At 32.7% G+C, this 15,416-nt stretch overlaps 2 protein-coding genes across 2 annotated transcripts; one reads left to right on the forward strand and one right to left on the reverse strand.

Annotated features, from left to right (window-relative positions):
* Positions 1-468: 468 nt before the first annotated feature.
* LOC127251339 (uncharacterized) lies at positions 469-2,943 on the forward strand. The gene is made up of 3 exons (XM_051275000.1): positions 469-1,475; positions 1,970-2,129; positions 2,228-2,943. Exons 1-3 carry the CDS (start codon positions 711-713, stop codon positions 2,704-2,706), a joined length of 1,404 nt encoding a protein of 467 aa, XP_051130957.1. The 5' UTR covers positions 469-710; the 3' UTR covers positions 2,707-2,943.
* Positions 2,944-7,043: 4,100 nt separating this feature from the next.
* Positions 7,044-7,802, reverse strand: LOC127251568 (ethylene-responsive transcription factor ERF024-like). Its single transcript, XM_051275307.1, has one exon. It carries the CDS (start codon positions 7,554-7,556, stop codon positions 7,044-7,046), a length of 513 nt encoding a protein of 170 aa, XP_051131264.1. The 5' UTR covers positions 7,557-7,802.
* Between the last annotated feature and the right edge of the window lie 7,614 nt (positions 7,803-15,416).

Consider the following 15,416-nt stretch of genomic DNA (forward strand, 5'->3'; position numbering starts at 1 on the left):
GAAATGATAATCAAAAGAGATGCCACGATCAAAGGCTATGTAAACAGCATCCTATTTTCAGTAATTTTTTTGCAGACCCACCTCGGTGGCCTGGAAAAGAAAACCCACTTGTGTGTATATAAAAGTATATAAAAAAATAAAATTAAAAATTAATAACATCTAATCTCGTTTGTCTGAATGACTCATCATTTTTCACCACATTTCTGTCCTAGAAAATGACTACTGTAACGGCGGCGAACCGATAAATATGGTAAAGATTTGACCGTTAATTTAAAAGGTAAGAACAAAATAAGCAGAGGTAAAAAATAACACGTCATATTACCTTTTTAATTAATTAATCAATAAAACGTGCAAAAATAGTACTTACGAAAGTTAATAATATCACTTTATGCGATAAATCGCAGCCATTGCCTCGATCTTCTAACCACCGTCGGATTTGAATCCACGTATCCTCTCTCTCTCTCTCTCTCTCTTACTCATATTTTCTCTCTCCGTCGCCATTGCTATTTCTATTTGTGTCCAATATCTCCACTTTTCGAATTCTCCTTTCTCACCTCACACAGCTGCCTTTCTCCATTGCTGTTGAAACCTCTTCAACATTCCTTTTTCATTTCCCCAACGGCTGAATTCATCATTGCTGTTCTTCAAACCTTTTTCCACACTTATCATTCACCAATTTCTCCGCTACAGAACAGAGTCCTTATTCGCTAATGATGGCTCATAAACAGTTACTGCACGAGCTCCTGAAGGAAGACCAGGAGCCGTTCCGATTGCAGAGCTACATCACCGACCGGCGATCTCAGCTGAAGAAACCGCCGGCGCCGCCGTCGTCCACCGGTTTACAGCTCAGAAAACGAAAGCCAATACTGCCGGAATCCTCCACGAAACGCAGCAATTTCACCAAGCATGCCTGTTTTCTCTCGTTCCAGAACTCGCCGGGCGTTTCGCTCTCGCCGTCTCCGGCGAAGAGCCCCCGCAAGTCGCCGGTGTTCCTCCACATTCCGTCCGGAACCGCCGCGAAACTTGTCGAAGCGGCGATGAGGATCCAGAAACAGCAGCAATCGAAGCCAAATTCCCAAAATCTAGGGTTTGGGCTGTTCGGATCCTTTCTCAAGAGACTCAAGGATCGGAAGAGGAATAAAAATCGTGCGATTCAGAATAACGAGGAAAGGCCCAAACAAGCCGCCGGACAACCTGTAAGGATTTCGACTTGCAGAATCCACCGGCGGCTGAGCAGCGCTCATTGGACAGACAACAACGAAGAAGACATATCCATGGATTTTGAGGCCTCAACCAGCGGCTACGGTTCAGATTGCTCGGAGGATATCACCAGCGATTTCGATTCCCCAGAAACACGCTTTTGCACAAGCCCCTTCGTATTTTCTTTCAACAAAAGCCCGTCGTCCAACGGCGGCCGTCGCACGCCGGATTTCTGTTCTCCGGCGTCTTCTCCGACTCGCCAAACACAGAAAAAGGTATACGTCTTTGTCTACACTATTTGTCAGTTACTGTTATCTACATCATTTCTAAGTAACTTGGCACAAGTAAATTTCACCAACTGTTGCACAAACGTTTGACTTGTTCGTACTGTCGGTTACGAGTCGCACTGGTCTGATTTGGTGGCCGGAATGTCGATCTCATATGACGAGGATGCCCTTCGTCGTTGCCTTTAAAAATCTCTAATAATCCAAACAATCTCTGTAGCAAATTTACACCAATACTGGGCATTATCGGTACACGTTTGTTTGTTTGAATTCTGTACCTTCGATCACGCCCCTGGAGCTGCTGCCACGGCAAATCCTTATTTTAATTATTGCTGTCTCCCCAAATAATTTAAGCACTACAGGACAAAATCTTGATTTTGTTCTATTAGTTGACCTGACCCAAATTCTAATTATCGTGTCCGCGGGTCTGTTTTTAAGGTAGTCGAGGATCATTACTTAATCATAGAACTGCCCACTTCTTGCAGGAGAATGAAGAAACATTGGTGCAAGAAGATGAAGAAGAAAAGGAGCAATGCAGCCCTGTTTCAGTATTGGATGCTCCTTTCGAAGACGACGAGGGATGCGAAAGCGGAGATGCGGAGGCCGACGATTACGATCCGGAATGCAGCTATGCTAATGTGCAAAGTATGTCACAATTTGTTCACTACTTCGTAACTACCCATGTTATGACAATTTCGATTAGTGTAATGACTCTGTTTTTGTTCTGCTCCGAAATGGTGCAGGAGCTAAAGAGCAGCTTTTAAACAGACTGCGAAGATTCGAGCGTCTCGCCGAGTTGGATCCGCTGGAACTTGAGCAGAAGTTACTGGAAGGATCAGACAACGATGATTTGGGAGTCGAGGAGGTGTCTGAGGACGAGGGGTCGTATTCGCTGTCCAGACGTCCCTCGGTGCAAACATTAGTATCCGAAGCGTTCATCCAGTCCAGCCTTCAATGTCATTACAAGAAAATGTCCTTAGACATTAAGAAGCTAGCAACTGATCCTGCAGCAGCCGAGGTAAAAGGCGAAAGTGAAATTAGCCGTTCGGACAATCAAGAAAAGAGTGAATTCACCATTATTGAAATGATCGGTTTAGAGTTAAAGAATGATAGCGATGAATGGACAAAGTTTGCGGAGCAAGTCGACAGCACTGCTGCAGACATCGCGGTTGCTATTTTCGCACTACTTGTCGAAGAAGTGTCCGATGAACTTCTCTATTGAAGGCACATTAGGTCTTGTTCAATGTTGTCTTAGAAGTTGGAGAATGAGCAATGTTGTTGCAGTCGAAAGGATTGGGAAAAATGAAGTTGTAGTAGGATCATCATCATCATCATAACTGAAATTATCCATGGAGTAGAAGAGCATTAATTTAGTAATGTAGCTGAATTGGACAAAAATAACAGATTCATCAAACTCCTATTTTATTCCTATGATGAACGAATTATGTTCTTTTTCTCATTAGTAGTTGTCAGTTCTGGAAAGAAAAAGTTATCCATAAAGATATATTCTTCAGGCACCTATATATATTATTACACTTTTTTCATTCCACAACAGTCCAAGTAACTAACTACATTTTTAATAAAAAAGAAAAAAAAAAGAAGAAGTTACAAGTGATTTACAATATCAATTTTGTAATGTTGTGGATATATAGTCCTGCCATGTGCTTCGGCTGCTCCATTTTCTACTTTATTAGGAAGGACTGAAATTTGGCAAAGATTAGGAATGGGTTTTTGTTTAAATTACATATATCTAGTGGCCAAAAGTTAAATTGATCAATAATGTTAAGCTGCTTTATTAGGTGGATTCCCAGTTTAATACATAATCATTCCATAAACAAATATATTCATTAATTTATTCATCATATCTACAGTAACACTCGTGAGTGGGAAGTGTGAGCAATAGAGTTTGTAATAATTGGGACAAAAGGTTGTTAGCATGGGCAGAACGAAGCTTTATCCTTTACACAACACAGCCTAATTAATTAACAATGAAAAACCAGGTAATAATAATAATGTGTATGTGTAGCATATAATATATAAAGCTATCATTTTTGTCAGTTCACTGCCATTTAAAAATAAAAAACTGAACAAACATAAACCCCATAGATGCCTAATCGAAGATATGGAATTGGTCAGATGAGAACTAATTAGATTGTCAGTCAAAAAAATTCTGTGGATTACTTGTCAAAGAGATTTCCCGTGTTGAAATGTCATGCCTTAGCTTCCAGTTTAGGATGTGGTTATAAATAATGTTTTCGGTCCACTAAGTTTTGCAATGAAATTTGAAATTTTGTTTTTCGAATTATACTATAATGTCTCAACGCAAAAACAATCCAATTCCGGCGGAGTTTCCTCTACCGGCCCGGCCATTAAATTTAGATGCCGCCGACATGACGATAGATACTGAATCATATTCATATTTATATGCAGAGATATCATTACAGGAAGAAGAATTGAGGGGGAAGGCATCATCGGTTTCAGAGGTAGTACTGGAAAAGCTAAAGAGGAAACTTAAGAACCTGAATGCATCTGGAGAAACAGATACGAGATTCATGGAGATGGGGAGGGAGGTGAATAATAATAATATTAATATTATTAATGGTGAATTTCAATTTCGGACATCAGAAGGATTGTGGGAGGAGGAGGGGAAGCTGGAAAGATTTAAGGTTAAGGCAGTGAATGTTCCAGGCGTCGGAGTTGTCAAGGAGGACGCTGTCGTCGTCTCCGGGAAATCTAATTTTAATTAATTATCTTTAATTATACTTCTCATCCATTTATTTGATTTTATTTATTCTTGGGGAATTTGTATAAAGATATATAGACCTAGAGTTCATTAATTCATTTTCAGGGATAATATTCTTGTACATTGGTATATTTGCATTTTTTTTCCTTTTTGGAAATTATCATGATTTTTATGAATTTTACTAGAAAGGATATTTATTTTTTGTGTTAAATTTGCAGAGGAAAAACTAAATTAAAAAATAAAAATAAAAATTGATAAAAAGAGAAAATTCAAAATATGTAATCTATCTCTAATACGAGAATCCTTAGAAGCAAGGTCAGAAAATGACATATCAATCCTTGGGGTCAAAAAAGAATTGATTAAAATTTGAAGAAGAGATATATCCATATTTGTATATATAAATAAAATTAAAAAAAAGGGAAGATTTTTAACTTTAATATCCAATCTAAACATCAAAGAAACTCATCTCTATTTTTAACTTGCCAGCCGATGATATGACAATTAAATCCGAAAATATCTTTGAATTTGTTTGTTTAGTTATTTTATTTAAATATTAGAATGAATATAAAGTTTTATAAAGTAAATATTGCATTTTTATTTAAAATTATAAAAATTGTAGAATAAAAAAAAAAATTAAATTTAAAAAATAGTAATATATTTTTATAAAAAATCAAAAAATGAAATATATATATATATGTATATTATAGAATTTAATTTTATTATTATTACATTTTTAATGCGAAAATCCATCTGATGTATAAGTAGCAGCAGTCAAATCTGTTCAGATGCAGAAAAAGAACCAAACTGAAAAGTGAGCGTATGCTGTTGTCCTTTAATATTGGAAATTGAAATCATGCACAATAGTAATAATGAAATATCTAAAAATAATTGGACAACATATATACACAGAATCTCAACAAATGTTTCCAAGGCTTGCACATCCAGTGGTCGATCCCAACAGCGTATATGTGTGTGAGTGTGTCTAACTGTGTGGGGGGTAAAACTTCAAAAAAAAAAAAAAAGAAAAAAAATCAATAAAAATACTAAAAAATTAATAAACAAATTGCTATATATCCCCGACTTGCATGGCAAGTAGATTTGTTGGATCGGGTCAAATGGACCCAGTCTTTACTTAACATTTTACTTTGCATCACTAAAACGAAAAAAAACCCGACCCTGTCCACATCACGTTTGTTAATCTAGCCAAGAAGCCGTAAAATTTTACCACAGGAAATAAAATATTATCTGCAAAAATTGAAATGACAATTAGATATGTGTATGTTGGGCCAATTTTTACCAACATCTGGCAAATTCCGAAGGCTCTGTAAAAATAGTCAAAGCTGACAAATCTGATGGCTTCAACAATCGATGATTCCCCGAAATTAACAAGTTTGACTGCCGAGTCAAAGTCAACATCGTAGCATTCGTAGCTTAAACGGATCAATCTAAACAGCTGCCCATCTATAAATATAATTCTTCCATTCAATTGATCTCCCATCTCTCAACAATCTTTGTTCTTACATTATTCCAAACTAACCCACACAAGAACTAGTAATTCATTCTAGTCGAACTTGTGAATCGCAGTTAATTAGTTTCAAGCTTCAGACAATTTAGGATGCAGAAGCTCAATTTCAATTCCGTGAATGCCTCGCCATTGATTTATCCACAGCCTGAAGAGCAACCAGTCAATTGTTCTTACCAGATGAATCCTCAGCAGCTGTCGGCGTATCAGAAACGGAATTTCTCCGAATACTACTACGAACCAGAAGAAGAAAACCCTAGAATCCCGATTTGCGGAAATTCTGAATATTCGAGCTCCGCAGAAGAAGCTGGATTCCTACAGGAAACGTTCGTGGAAGAATCAGAAGTCGTCGACGAGCTGCTTCAGATTCTGACGGAGTGTCTGAAAAAAACGGGCGTGAGAACTCAAGAGATTCTGCTGCGGAAATTCTTTTCGGAGATTGAGAAGGATACAGACATGGAAAGATTCCTCCTGGAGAGAATAAAGCACTCCAAAATAAATTCGCTTCTTTGTGAATCCTTGGGCAGAAATAATAATTATTACGGCGGGGAGGATCGAACAGGGACGAGGATCAGTGTCCGAGAAGTGGATGGATTTCCGGCGGCCGGAAAGCTGGAGAGATTTAAAGTGAAGACCGTACAGGTGGGGAACATTGTCAAGGAAGAAACCAACTGATTTGATTAGTACTACTATTTTGCTATCATTTTGTAATCGGCTTCTATTTTTAATTTACATTAATTCTTTATTCTTTTTTTACTGTTTTAATATGCAATGATATATTTCCATTTTATTTTTTTTATTCTTTTGGAAATATAGCAAAAATTGATGACCCGGCCGGGTTCGGTGATAAATGATGTAATTCAACACTTGTCCTTGGATTAATTAATTTGTGTGATTTGTGAATGTCGCATGTAGCAAGCAGTTATCTTTTTATTTTGTCTTAATGTGTTTCTTTTTAACGACTTTTCCTTCGACTTCAATCAATGATAATTATCAGTATCATCCTTATTTATATCCTGAAAGTGATTCATTAACAAAAATAAAAAATGATTTCTTTTGAAAGAAAATTTTAGTGGTAAAACTAAATTTGAGAAATAATAATAATAATAATAATAATAATAATAATAAACATCATCATAATCGTGCACACCATAATAATCCATAAGTGCAACAGTACCACTTCAATTAAGTAATTAATTAATATAGCCTTTCAAATAAATTAATATATATATGTGTGTGTGTGTCCCCAGAGGTACTGCATGCATATACATCTCTACGTATATATAAATTATAATCAAAGCCAGATATCATTACTAGTACCATGATCATTAACATCATAATTGTCGTCGCCAAATTCAATCCTAGGTGGGCTGATCATCATACCCTCCGCCATATTAGCCAGAACATTAGGCAAATCGAAGATCAAATCCTCGTCAATAAACTCACTAGTTTGAGGCGCCTCCGAAATGGGAATTCCAGACGATGTCTTAAAATCCCCTCCCCCAATAATGTTGGCGTTCATCGCTGCTCCCGCCGCCGCGGCAGCACCGGCGGCCGCGGTCTGAATGTCGCGCGGGGAAGTGGAAGCCGGCACAGGCAAAGAAGAAGCTGAATCCGGGAAGTTGAGGTCGGCTTCTTTCCCCTTAAGGGCTAGCGCCGCCACGTCGTGGGCGATCGCCGCCATTTCTGCTGTGGGAAATGTCCCGAGCCATATCCTGTTCGGAGTACGAGGTTCCCGAATTTCCGACACCCATTTCCCGCTGCTCTTCCGCCGCCTTACGCCACGGTAAGAACTAGAAGAAGACATTAATTGTTTTATATATATATATTTCTGTAAGTATAATTAGCTATTTGGAATGCATTGACAGTTATAAATCGATGATCAGATATTTCGAGGTAATCCATGATTTACATATATATATATATATTTGTAGTGTTGGGGTTATTGTGATTTTTTGCAGTTGGGGTCGACGCGAAAAGGGCCAAGTGCGAACCAGTTGGGAAATATATATAAAATTAAAATTGGGTTTGGTTTGTGTGAGCCAGATACGAAGTGGTGTCGGATTTCTGGGTTGGTGTATGAATTGAATTCATCAATTCACTGATCTTGGATTACAATTTCATTTACTGGTAACGCAATAGAATTAAGACAGTAAAATATTATACAGATTCACCATTTTCTTCCTGGAGCATAAGTCCTGGGACTTGCACCGACAACAAAAACCATAGTGTATATAATTAACAAAAAATTTCTCCAAGATCATTCATTTTAGTAGGTAACATCCCTTTTAAGTTTTAACTTTTAACTGCACTTAGCTGTAATAACGTGTAAATGCTTTTTGAAAAGAATAAAACTTAATTATACAGAACTAATTGGTTGATTCGTGATCCCATATCATCAAATGCAGGTGATATCTTTTATTGGTGAGCTTCGAAAAAAATGACGTTGTTATAAAAGTCAAATCCGAGTAAGGAAAAAAAATTTCCACTAAGATAATACCAACGCCAGGAATTGAAAACAAATCCAGATGTCATTATTATAGATATGGCACTAATAAAAATCAGCTTATATATTGATTTCGGTGCAACTTTTATTCAATTTTTTCGAAAACTCGAAACAATAAGTGTATTTTTTATATATGTAGTTTTTTAGGTGAAAGATACTGTGTAATATGATATTGTAAATAAAAAATTGGTGTTAGATGTATATAATATTTTTTAGGGAAAAATTAGTAGATTGAATCCAAAAATAAAAAATAGTGTATGATATACACATGAACAAACCCTATATATTTTATTTTATTTTTTTATTCGGCTGGGGTGGTTTAATTTATTATCCATTTCATAATAAAATAAAATCAATGTTAAATATATAAAAATAGAAAAGAAGAAAAAGGTCATAAAACTCCAACACAACCAAATTACCAGTCCAATTCATTAGTGTATAAACAGTCGATAGGATTGAGCCCACTGATGATATTATATAACATTAATGTGGCAATGACCTTCGTTCGGCCCATCTATTGGACACTAATAAAGAATTAGTTTTTTTTTTTTTTTTTTTTTTTTTTTAAGAATAATTTAAAATTCAGTGATAAACATTAACGTTATTGAATCAAATAGAAATGATTTTATGGAGGGAGGGACCATGTTGCAATTCAAAATCTTGAAATACGTTTTTCCAACCAAAAAGCAAATTAAAGAAAGAAGAGAATCCCACTTACGTTGGATGACAGCCTAAACTAGATTAGTTGGTAAAACCTTTAATGAGTGAAATCTGGGTACTCAGTCAATTGCAATAATCATGACTGAGGTTTAATTTGTATATATATGTCTTATATGGATAGGTGATAATTGATTATATATACAAATCCCACTAATTAATTTATAACCTTTTATTCAATATTATTAAATTTTAATTTCAGACATACATACCCCATCGATTTATGATCAATTTGAATCCCCTGCTTGTAGGTCTCGATCGATCTTGTTATATCTATCACTTGTGTGTGTGCCCGTCGAATTATTATTTACTTTATTACATATATCGTCCATCCGCTACCCCACCCTGCAGCAGCCCATCATAATCAATTAATAAAATGTATGCATGTAAATGAATTATATTTATTTCGGTAATAAATAATATATAATATTGACTGCATGGACTTCCAATCCCCTTATTTTGACTCTATTTAAATAAGAATATTGGAACAGTACATTGTAATTATTTGACATAATATTTTATAAGAAAAATAATAAATATTTTATATAACATCAATAATAATGTCAATTTTTTTAAAATTTATAAATTGATGAGCTTTCGTTTACATAGATTTTTGAAGATTTTTGGACTTTTATAATTTTGAAAAAAATAAAACAATATTATTTGGAGTGATGTTTTCAGTTTTACAAGAGAAAAATATATTTAATTTAATGTTTTTTTAAAAATGAAAATTATCTTTGCTATTACTTATATTATTCGAACCATAGACGCATGGGATGAGTAGCTCGACTCTTTATATGTAATTTAGAGAGAGAGACAGAGAGTTAGTTAGTTAGGGTTTGTTTAGTTATGCGAGTGTTTGGATGTTTTTTTTTTTTTTTTTTTTTTTTTTCTAGAAAAACTAAATCTCTAAATACAAAATATATGTTTAGCGTAATATTTTAAATAAAAGAAATTATTTGATACAATACTAATTTTGAATTGATAATAGAATTATTATGTAATGTGTTTTAATTAAGAAAAAAGTATTTAAAATATGGTTTGCTTACTGAGCACAAGACTTATTTTGCCGAATTTAATTTATAGTCTTAAGCTGACAAACGTGCATTGACTTTGTGCATGCATTATTATATATTGATAAAATAAGAGGCATTATTTATTACTATTATTATTAAAATTGATGTATTGCATTGCATGCAGTCGAGTCGTCCCCATCAAAGCATGCAACACCAATCAATTCCAACTCTAACGTAAAAGGCTGTACATGGAATTAATTGGGGATCAGCTAGTGATTGAATAACATAGTATTGATGACATATATATATATATATATATTTATTAGTATTAATTAATTTAGCATGAGGCTTGGCCAGGTAGGCATTAAAGGCATGCAAATTAAACGCTGCGATTAGGGAGACAAGAAATGTACTTGTACGTATGTATGTTTATATGCATGAGATGAGATGCTGAATAGTGGAGTGGGTCAATTAATTAATTAGTGCAGAAGCAGAAGCAGAAATGGTACGTACGTATGTGACAAGACGACAACGACGACGACGTCATGAGCGAAGCAGAAATTGAGATTGAGAAGCAGAAGCAGAAACAGCAGCACCTGATCAGCCTGGATGAAGGATCACCAATGAATCAATGGTCCACTCGTGCACATGCATATATATAGAGTATAACATTAATTCACTCATTAATTACCCATGTCTGAATATATATACGTATATGTCTGAGCATTAATTACTCTTAATTAGTTTTTGTCGAGATGCATGAATGATATATATATATATATGTGTGTGTGTGTGTGTGTGTATAGCTCTAGCGTGGTGAGTGAGGAATTTTATTTGATTTGAATTGAACTGAATTGATGTGTTGGGTTCTTAATTGATTGGGTTCTGTTTCTTTAGTTACAAAACTTTGAATTTCTATTATTCTGATTTTATATTTTTTGAAAAAAAAAAAAAACCTCGACAAAATTTTTTATCATATATTGTTTTGATACTAAATTTAAATTAAAATTTCAAAAAATAAAAATAAAAAGAAACTAAAATTTGATCATACATACATACATACTACTGACAGGTTTGGACAGGTGAGGTGAGCTAGGTATAGGATGGTAGGTAGGTAGGTAGGTAGGTGGGTGGGTGGGTGGGTGGTGGGCAATTCCAATTCCAATTCCAATTCTAGTTTGAATTGAATTCCATGGATGGGTGGCCTGCAGGGGCAGTTACTTGTGCAGTGTTAATTAATACTACTAGTCCACTAATTAATAATGATCGTCATGAATCCTCTCTGTGGGGTGTCTGATTCAGGTGCTGTGGGAGATTTTGTGTACTGCAACCATGCTCTTCTATACTACATCCAATCCCATATATCTCTGTACCCTGCACCATATATACACTACTTTATTTAATCAATTAATACTCCATTGCTGATAAATTAATTAATATATATATATATATATTATACTATATATTGTATATGGATATTCAGACTACACACATTAATATATATATATATCTATATCAATTAATGTTATTACATCTGTTTGTGTGTATGTTGTTTTCCATATGGATGAATTCTTGTTTGATTTGGCTTAATTCGTTAATCAATCATTTTTAAGTAGCAGCGGGAGAGTGAGAGCTATATATATATATATATATTGTGTGTGTAAGAACAAAACCTGAACACAATTATACACAGACGAGGTACGTGTATGTATATATTAAAATATTAAAATATATTTAAAAACAATATATTATATTTATGATATTTATTTTATTTAAGAGATATATATATACACGTATTCTTCATTTCAGTTTAGAATATGTACAAGGGCATTAATTACACGGTTGCGGGTGTGGATGTAGGCGTGGGCTTAATTAAATGCACCGAGCTAGCTAGCTAGCAAAGCGAAGTGCAGAGGGGGGAAACTGAAAAAAAAACGGTAGTAGTATGTATACACGGAGATGAATTGATTTAATAATAATAAAGTATATTTACTTAATTAATTAATTAATGCGAGGGGGGTGTTCCTGTGCTGTCTTTCTTGTATGTACAACACATATAAACATAGACTGGTAGTTGAGTTCTCATCTCATCAATTTTCATGGGTCCTCCTTTCATTATTATCACTACCATCCAAACCATTTCAATTATTGTCCTTCACTACATATACACACACTCCCTTTCTCTCTCTCTCTCTCTCTCTCTCTCTCTCTAAAGGGTGATTTTGTTAATGATGGTGGTGGGAGGATTTTGCTTCGTTTGCTATTTGGGGGGAAGAATCTGCCTAATTTGGCTGCCATTATTATTATTATTATTATTTGCTTTTTAAGAAATTTGAGTACCAATTATTACAAAAGAGTTCGAAAGTATGTAGTAGTGTATAATATATATATATATATATATATGCCATCTAAATCTATCTAGATATTAAATGTAGAGCACAGCCCACACAGCCTCTCTATTGTTGCAAGTATTTGGGCTCTCTAAGGTATAGATTTTAAAATTTTATGTTCTCTATATACATTTATGTCCCCAAGAGTTTAACCTCATTGGAGCAGGGGTAGAGAATAATAATAAACAAATATTTTATTAAAAAAATAAAAATGATTTCCAGTTTCTAGTGTGGTAATCATCACTATATATTTTTTGAAATTTGATTGGAATGCATTACCAACCCAAGGAAACCTTTCAGCCTCCACTAACATTTATGATATATATATATATATATATAATTATATTTATTGATTCATATTTATTTTTATTAATTATATTTTTTTTGAGTTATTGCAAAATTTTTTAGCCATGTTTTTTTTTTTTTTTATGGTAGAAGATAAAATTTTTCTGCCAGAAAAACTTGCCATTGTGTGTTCCTTTTTTTTAAAAAAAAATTAATTTTTATTTTTTTGTCTAAGTTTTTATATTTTTCTGTTATTTGATTACACAATTTTTTTATTGGAAAAACTTGCCAATCTTTTTGAAGTAAGTTTTGAATAAATTTAAATTTTTCAAAGGGTGTTGTTCTTTTTTTTATTATTATTTAATTTTTACTTTTTCTCAAGTCTTATATTTTCTTATTATTTGATTCATATTTATTTTTATTAATTATATTTTTTTTAATTTTTGTATAATTTTTTAACCATGTTTTTTATATGATAGAACAAATTTTTTATTAATTATATATTTTTTTTAATTTTTGTATAAAGTTGTTTTCTAAATTATTTGTTGGATGATTCACTCGCTTTTATTTCTAAATTTTGTTTAGGTTTGTTGATTTATTTTCATTGCCTAATATTTTTTTTCATTAGGTTATTTTTTGGACATTGAAATTGAAAATGTGAATTTATTAATGGTTAATCTTTTTCATTTTGTATTTAATTATGATTATTCTTTTTCATTTTGTGTTTAATTTCTTCACATAATGATTTGTTTTCAATTGTAGCATCAAAGTACAGAAATAGAAGAATGTTAAAGAAGAAAAGAAAACTAGAAAAAAAAAAAAAACGAGAACAAAGAAGAACAGAAAAAAGATAAATGCAGGTGTTTAGCTATTTTATTATACATTTAAGTGTAATTGATCATAATTTATATTAAATTATATGTTATTTTTATTATTTTTTTATACAATATTAAATTCTTATTATACAATATTTTAATTACGTTATGAGGAACTGATTTTATTCTTTATGTTGTAAAAAGTAGAAATTGTTATATGTATATGAATAATAATTTTATTTTCATAATCAATCAAGTTCTAAACACATCCAAATATATGTATAATTTTTATATGTATTTTAATTGATTTTGTTCATAATAAATTAAAATATTATTTTAACATTAAATTATTTTAATTATATTGCATATTTTATTCCAAGTATATAATGTAAATCTTTGTGTTCGAACAGTGGTGGTTGGGTGTCTGCAGAGGTGGACTGATGCGGACTCTATTTGGTGTGTGTGTTTGGCCGAGAATTAGTGGATGATAGTAGATGATAATAATGTTTTTAGTTCGAACTTGCTGAAGATGTGTTAAAATTATTGTTGGATGAAGTGAAGATTTTGTTTGTTTTTTCTTTATTTTTTAAGCAATAGAATGAGAAATTTATTTTGTAGAATATTGTTGGATTATATATTTTTATTTCTTAATTTATTTATGATATTTAGTAGAAAAATGGCGGTTGTGTAAATTCTGGATATATTGATAAATAATTTTTATTTATAGTTACGATTATAAAGAAGATATGAAAAAACTTATATTAAATTTTTAAAATGTAATTTATTTTGCATTCAAAAATATTTTTAAATAATACTATTATATTATAATCTTATATTCAATTAAGAAATAAAAGTAAAATGCTACAAAATTAAATATTTACTTTATAATTGGATGGAGATAGTATAATTTATTGATATTATTTTATTTTTTATATTGATTAAAATATATATAATATATAAAAAAATTACTATTAAAAAGAATATAATTATAATTTTTTTCGTTAGATTTCACCGTGCTTAGCACAGTCATCCAGCTAGTAAATAATAAATCAGATCATAATTCTTTTTTAGTATATATCATCCAAAGAACACGAACTTTTAGTTTTTATATGTAAGTGTAAAGTAATTAGTATGTTGACGTTAAATAGCATAGTGGGATTTAATTTCAATTCATTATTGCAAATAATAAAAGACTAGGAAATCGTTGGTAACTTGTTAATTACAATTGAACACTAATCAATTTAATGTTCTGTTGGGAAAGTGATTTGTCGAATAAATACATTCGAACACTGGTCAACTCCCTAAGCGTGGACGGTTCACAGTTATAATAACGTTTTAATAACGAAAAACAATGCAAAACATAAAACAACAATGAAACAAGACGTTTGTTGATCTGATTCGATTATCAATCAATCTACATCCGGTGATACCAATCCAGGAGATATTATCACAAACGCGTACCGACAACGACCATACAGCAGAGCAACTCAGAGTTTGATCATCCTCCGGTTAGAACTCCATTATCTCCAATCTCCGTCGACCTCCCCGGTGGGTTTCAGTGTTAAACAATAGTTCAAAACATAGAGAAAATTGGGAGAATGGTGAGAGCACACACAATAATTTCTCTCTCTAAATTTTGACTCTCAAACCTCACTCACCATCAAACATTCTCTCATTTGGTTGTATATACGATGCAACCTTGGAAAAAACACACTTTACATTAATTTTTCTTAGTATAAAAATGAATGAAGTGTTTTCCAATAATTCTGCACGAGTCTGATCATCTCCAAACCGTCGTATTTGACTCTTGTGGGTATTTAAGAGATTTGACACAATGATTAAAATCAAGTCCACAAATTCAGACTGCACCACAGTTGGATTGACAACCTATCTGCAAAACATCAGACTTCTCGAAAAAAAAAAAAATTTATTGTAGAA

Source organism: Andrographis paniculata, unplaced genomic scaffold, assembly GCF_009805555.1.
Source record: "Andrographis paniculata isolate CXL003 unplaced genomic scaffold, ASM980555v1 Contig45END, whole genome shotgun sequence".
NCBI classification, from domain to species: Eukaryota; Viridiplantae; Streptophyta; class Magnoliopsida; order Lamiales; family Acanthaceae; genus Andrographis; species Andrographis paniculata.

Coding starts and splice junctions, on each gene's coding strand:
- LOC127251339 (XM_051275000.1), top strand. CDS start 711: ATGATGGCTCATAAACAGTTACTGCACGAGCTCCTGAAGGAAGACCAG. Junction 1,476..1,969: donor CTCGCCAAACACAGAAAAAG/GTATACGTCTTT, acceptor CACTTCTTGCAG/GAGAATGAAGAAACATTGGT. Junction 2,130..2,227: donor CAGCTATGCTAATGTGCAAA/GTATGTCACAAT, acceptor GAAATGGTGCAG/GAGCTAAAGAGCAGCTTTTA.
- LOC127251568 (XM_051275307.1), bottom strand. CDS start 7,556: ATGTCTTCTTCTAGTTCTTACCGTGGCGTAAGGCGGCGGAAGAGCAGC.